The sequence below is a fragment of the Elephantulus edwardii genome, unplaced genomic scaffold, assembly GCF_000299155.1.
Source record: "Elephantulus edwardii isolate Elephantulus edwardi_28Jun2011 unplaced genomic scaffold, EleEdw1.0 scaffold00051, whole genome shotgun sequence".
NCBI classification, from domain to species: Eukaryota; Metazoa; Chordata; class Mammalia; order Macroscelidea; family Macroscelididae; genus Elephantulus; species Elephantulus edwardii.
In genome coordinates, this window is record NW_006399801.1 from 14,866,601 (window position 1) to 14,873,318 (window position 6,718).

Sequence of the window (6,718 nt, forward strand, 5' to 3'; positions counted from 1 at the left end):
CCTTGTCCCACAATTGGCTAGCATGCCAAAGAGGAAAATTAGGAGCACCTAGACTCTACCCTGGCAGCTTTTATTGCACCTTTTCTGTGCCAACCTCCACTTCTGGGCTGCTAGATGTGAAATCTGTTTTATTTTTTTAAAAAATTAGAGACCTAAATAAGTCTGTTGGTATACGGGATTCACAGCCAACCTCCGTCTGTCAGTGGAGGCTTGCGTGTTGCTGTGATGCTGAGTAGATTTCAATATTTTCAGACTAAGATCAGGAAGAAAGACTAGTGATCAGCTTCTGAAAATCAGTCATTAAAAACCCCATATTGATTACAGTGGTTCCATCTACAGTATATCATGGGAATGGCACATGGTAAAGTTTTTTCAATTGCACAGGGTTACCATGATATGTCAGGTTGACAAGACTACAGCTAATAACAACCATGTATAAGCTCCAATGGTATAACATCTATCTTCCAGTTTAGTCATGAAATTGATAAGACACTCTGGCTCTTGAATATTTGTGGCATAAGGGGATTATTGATGACTCACAGAAAGTGTCCTGGCAAACACTCCTGTCTCATCCTTGACAGGAGCCAGCATCGTGACATACCTGATAGCAGTGCTGACGGACCTCCTCCACACTCAGAGAGACCCTCTGGCTCTGTGCCTTCTGCTCCAGTCCTATGACAAGTTAACACCTTCAGGTTCACCCCGGTGCAAGCAGCTCTGCAGATTTCACAAATACTACAGCCTCTGGATCCCAGAGCAAGCCCGCGAGGCCTTGGTGAGTGTGGCCCCAGCTAGAAAATGTCTTCACTTTTTCCAGGGGCCTGCAGTAGGCTACACATAGAGTAGCTTTACAGCTGTATAGCTTGCAGGATGAAGTTCCTTCACCAATTACTCCTGTATAAAGGAGTAAGCGCAATCCTATTACTTTGCTCGGTTGATATGGCTGAAGCACAAAAGACTCAGTGATGCAGCAAAATGAAAACTTCCCCTAGCTCTGTAATGACATTTGTTTAATCACTATTGATGCTTTTGGCTGAGGCTGCCTTTTCTTCTTTGCCTATTGCATTATCTGTGCACACTTGGCTCATAGCTCTCTTCTGGGGATTTTAGCATGTCCCCAGATATGCCAGTGCTCAGCCTTTAAACTTGATCTTGGAAGCTCCCAGTAAGTTTCATTCTGTTAAAACTGGAAAAGAGGTATTAAAACTTAAAAAGAGGTACTATTCTGTTTGGTGATGGCTACATTCCAGAAACCAAAGACTACAGTTGTGGCTCTGACACAAACTATAAATTCTGGGAGGGTTAATAAGTCAGCTTTACAGTGGCATTTTTGTATTTTTTTCACTCAGTTTTAGTTGTTCTCCAGGAAAATGCTGGTTATTTTGAACCTTTTTGTTGTGTGGTATTTGTGGCCACAGCTTATATTGATGGCACATTTGTTCTGTTAGGTTTTATATTGAGTATTTTGTGTGTGTTTTAAGACATTTAATCCCCACAACTCTGAGAAGTAGATCAAGAGTTAGGGCCCTCGTTGTGCAGATGAGGCAGAGTGCTTTTCCACCAGCAGTCAGTGGTGGGGTCAGGCCCAGGAGACTGTGCCCTGTACAGTGTTGTTACCTTCCTTCCCGAGATTGATGGGCAGATTGGTTATAGGCAGAAGTTCAGAGTGATACCTGTGTGAGGTATGGCAGTGGCTCTTACTCTGGGTACACTGTAGGCCCTGGAGATTGTCAAGCTCCATCCCCACAGTATCTGCTTCAGAAGGCCTACAGTGAGCCTGAGTAAGTTCTCAGGTGCTGTTGCTCCTGCTTATGAGACCACACTGAACTTGAGAGCCCATCTAACCTTGAGTTCCTTTTAGCCTCTGGAAGTTGAGTGTTAATGTGTAAGTCACATGGAACAGATAAAGAAGGCAGTGTCAGACTCATGTTAGAAGAAACCAACAACTTAAATATGAAATAATTCCTCCAGAGTTTATTCCCACCTTTATCTTCCTGTCCTTTGATGACATTATGACTGAGATTCTTGGGGGCCCCTAGAAGGTGTGTCTTGAGGAATGGCTCCTTGATGGTGTGTTAACTTCCTGAAGTTTCCAGTGCTCATGACTGTTTTGTGTGGGTGGTTTTTTTTTTCCATGACTGTTATTAAAGTCATGTTTCCATCTCACACTGCTCCTACGTGCAGTATAGATTCTCCAGAAGTTTTAGTTTAGTCTTAGTTTCCTAGTACTGTAACACAAATACCACAAATGGTGGCTTTGAAGAAAATGTAATTTTTTGCAACTTGGGAATCCAGATCAGGTTCTTGCCCCTTTTGACTTCCTCCTTGTTGGTCACTTTATCTTTGATGGTCCTGGTGGCATATAATTTGTCTTTTCCTCTGTGCATCTCTTCCTCTACTTTGTTATAATTCAGAAATGGTTGCATTTGGAATCCACCTGGTAGAACAGGCCATAGGAAGTTGTGTTGCTAACCTCAAGTCTGCAGCTCTCTAGCAGCTCGAATCCACCCATAGCTTCTTGGAAGAAAGATGGACGATTTCTTCCCTTATGGTTCATAGCCTTGGGAACCCAGTCGAGGGTTAGCTAAGTCAGTTCTGATTCTATGGCAGGGACTTTTATAGAGTTCTATGTAGGTATAACAAAACTTTATTTCCAAATAAGATTTCATCCACAGGTATAAAGGTTATTCCAACGCTTGTTGTAGGGGAGAAATTAAGAATACTTAATCCGTAACATCTCTCCATTTCATTCACTCACATTCTATCACCATTAGCACATTTTAGGACATTTTGTGTGACTGATAATAATGGGACTTATTTAAACTTAAATTAACTGCTAAATAGCCATGCCTTTTTTACCATTAGCAGTTACTGTGAAACGTTCCTTGGTTCTAAACAACACAGTGCTATTTGACCAGACTATGTACCTCTCGTCTGTGGTGACTTGTTTTTCTCTTGGCTGGGTATCTCCTTCAGCCTCTTCAGACCTCAAGCAGCATCGCGCCCCGTGCTCCTTCCTCAAATGCCTCCTTTGCTGTCCTGCTGAAGACGGCCTACGAAAGCAAGGACAAACTCCTGGACGAGGGTGTTCAGGCACAGCTGCACGCAGCCATCCCGCACCTCCCATTTCACCAGGTCCTGCGTGCAGTGAAGCACGTGCTGTTGTACCTCAGGACCACTGTGGAGAATTTCGACCAGGTCAGTGCTGCTGTACCCATCCTTTTAGCATTGCTGCGCTCCCAAATCTGTTCCTCCAGAGAAATTGGTCTTTTCAGAGGACGCAAACTGGTGAGGTTTACAGAGTTCTGGAGCTTGGAGGAAGGGACTCTGATGGTGCAGTGTTTAAGCACTGCCACTAACCAAGGAGCTCAGTGGTTCGAATCCACCTGCAGCTGTGCTAGAGAAGGCTGTGGTGACAGTCTGCTTCCATGAAGATTAGTATGGAGCAGTTAGAGTTGACTTGCTGGCAGTGAGTTGGGAGCTAAGAGGGGCTCCTATGATGTTGTCCCAGTCCACATAAAAGGTTGTGAGCTGACACAGCCCAAGCGTGGGACTCAGGAGCCTGATCTCACTCAGTGAGCCTTCCTCATTCGAGCTGACTCACCTCCTGGTAGCAAGTCCCTAGTAATGGAACCCTGAGTAGCTTCAGAAAGGGAGTCAGATGCCGCCTCGCTTTGTGATTGGGGCAGCTTCTAGACAGGGATATGGGCGAAGAGACAAATTCCCATTACTGTCAAGTTAATTGTGATTCATATTTACCCACTTGTTTCAGAGTAAAGCTGCACTCGGTAGAGTTTTCAGTGACTGGTTTTTGGAAGTAGATTACCAGCCTTTTCTTGCAAGACGAATTTGAGTTGATTTAAAACTTTAACCTTTTGGTATGCACCCAGGCATGTTAACTCTTTGTACCACACAATAACTCCTATGAGAACAAGACCCCTATTACATTGCGCTTGCAGCTTCCATTTTCTTTTTATATTCATTCAGTTCATTGTTGAGCTTCCTGTTACTACTGTGGTTCAGATACTGAATTTAGGCTTTGAAATGGGCTCTGTTCCTTTGTTTTTGTTGAAATTGACTTTTGCATTTTACCAATAATTTGGTGGAAAAGTCCATTTTTTGAGCAGTGATTTTTGAGGTTATTGGCTTTTTACAATAATTTGTGTAAAGTAATTGCTGTTTTCACTGCTGCCTCCCTCCATTATTCTTGTGATAGGTTGATGTTAGCAACACCTTTGGTGGGAAAAGGACTTAGCACTTTTGGTTTGAGTGACTCTTGGCCCTTGCCCTGATCTAAAGGGTTGTGCTCTTGTCTTCACAGCTGGGCAGAAGTGTGGGGCCGCCTCTTCTCCAGCTCTTCATGGATCTGCTCCAGCGTCTACTTGTCCACTGTGAGCAACTGGATGCCCAGAACCAGCAGAGATGTGAGGCTGCTCAGGCCGAGACTGACCTCTTTTTGGACATGGAATCTTTGGCCTCCTTGGAGCTGGCCAATGACAAGGTACCACAACCCTCTTCTTAGGGTGTCCTGTGAGCCTTTTCTAGAAAGTCGCAGATACTGACTTTCTTTGTCTATAGAAATGTAAGAAAGTGAAGAAAAATATAGAGAGGGTATTAGAATTGTCCACGATACCCTCCACTCAGAAGTCAGCATGGTGTAAGTTGGATATTGTAAAAGGAGCAGTTACAGCAGAAAGTTAGCCAAATCTGGCTTCTACCTGCTTCATAAAGGAGAACTGTCCCCATTTATAATATCAATTGTTGTTACTATGTGCTGTCGAGTTGCCTGTGACTCTTAGCAACCCTATGTATAACAGCCCTAAACTCTGCTCTATCTCTTGCCAGTCTTACTGTTTTCAACACACGTACCCCCATTACCCCAGTCACTGAATCAATCATCTCATTGAGGGTCTTCCTTTTCTGTGCTATTCCTTCACCCTCACAAGCATGATGTCCCTCCATGCAGCATGTCAAAAGTATGTCAGACGAAGCTTTAGAATCCTTGTCTCTAAGGAGCAGACAGGTTTCACCCTCTCCAGGATGAACCTGTTTGTTCTCCTAGCCATCAGTGGTATATTCAATACTCTTCTCCAGCACCACAGCTCAAAGGCATCAGTTTTCCTTCCATCATCCCTAGTCATTGTTCAGCTCTCTTATGCATGGCAAGTAACTGAAGAAGACCATGACCTTTATCAGGCATACTTTAGTCTCCAAACTGGCATCATTGCTTTTCAATACTTTGAAGAGGTCTCTGACAGCAGACTTTCCTAATGCTAGTCGTCTTTTCATTTCCTGGATGCTGGTGCCAAGAGTGTTGATTGTGGAGTGAAGCAATACCCATATAATATCCATGGTACCACACAATTAACTACATAGTCAGACATGCCACCTCACATGCTCCTGCACCTATTTTTACCAGTCATTGGGTCCAGGGTTCATTGCAACTTGACTCACAGTTGTGGGGTTTATTAGGGAAGTAGGTGGATGAGTGGAGGAGGCAAAGAATATCACACAATGCCAAGTTCAGGCTTAGGCTAGCAGTCCCAGACCAGATTAAGAGGCACAATTTCTCATTTAGTAGAAGTCCAGGTTCATTTCAGTAGCGCAAATGCACCTCTGGTTTCCTCAGTCATCCAGTAACTTTATCTCAGAGCAGTTACAAGTCAGCTTTTCCATTAGTCGTCCAGCAAGTAAAACCTTTACTATGTCCCCATCTGCGAATTCCTCAGGTTACACCTTGTCATAATCTCTTCACCCCAGTACCACAATCTCTTTACCATCTCTCCACCACCATTTCTCATGGTTTCTTCAGTCTCTCCACCACTGTCCCTCAGAGTGTGGAAAGTGTTCTTATATTGGTCCCATAGCAGTTGGTATTTTGCAAGCTAACACAATGGCTAGAAAAGCCAATTTTCAAGGCTTCTGACCTTACAAGTATTCATCTTTCTGTGTGTACCTGCCTCACCTGTCAGTGTTCCCTGAGGTAGTGGAGGAAGAGTGGGTATGTGTGTGCTTTCTCTGCATTTTTATAGCCCATGTTGGAAAGTCGGTGTCTTTTCACAAAGTCACTGCACCAGTAAACTCTATTCCATGGAGAAGAATATGCCCTTTCTTTTCTATCTTTTGTCTGGTAAATCCAGCTATTTGGAGCCAGGATATATATTTCTAAAACAGTTTTCAGTCTGACCTGTGTTAACTGAGTCCAGGAAGTGAACCTTTCTTTTTTCATAATCTGAATAAAGCACATGGCTTTCTTCCTCCATACCACAGAAGGATTCTCTTGAGGGGAATTTGTTGTTAGCTACCATCAAGTTGACTGGGGATGTGTTAATGACCACTGGTGTGCTTATCTCATGTGGCCACATTGTTATTTGAGAGCTTGACTACCTAGAGTTGTGATAATTTTCAGAAGACGGCTAAGTCTTTCTTCCTAGACTGCCTTAGTCTGGAAGCTCCCCTGCTGGTATTTGAAAAACAATGACATAATGCCCTGTATCACAGCAATATATGAGCCACTGCAGTCCAAAAACCTATGGACAGGTGGTAGTAGCTTGTTGCCATAAGGCCAGCTATGTCATTATAGGACCAAACAATCCTGTTGTGTGTGCTTTTGTTTTGGTTTTGGGATTTTTTTCCTCCCTCAGACTTGGAGCACTTAATTGGACTTCTCTTAAAGAATAAACAAGGTTAGTTGCATCCACTGTGGAAGGCGGTATGG

The 6,718-nt window shown here is 43.6% G+C and overlaps 1 protein-coding gene across 1 annotated transcript in view; it reads left to right on the forward strand.

Annotated features, from left to right (window-relative positions):
- Window positions 1–6,718, forward strand: part of URB1 (URB1 ribosome biogenesis 1 homolog (S. cerevisiae)) — an 83,420-nt gene that overhangs the window by 40,940 nt on the left and 35,762 nt on the right. The window contains exons 19-21 of the mRNA XM_006886754.1: window positions 582–775; window positions 2,977–3,198; window positions 4,322–4,501. Coding sequence (XP_006886816.1) covers window positions 582–775; window positions 2,977–3,198; window positions 4,322–4,501 — 596 coding nt within the window. The remainder of the gene's footprint in view (window positions 1–581; window positions 776–2,976; window positions 3,199–4,321; window positions 4,502–6,718) is intronic.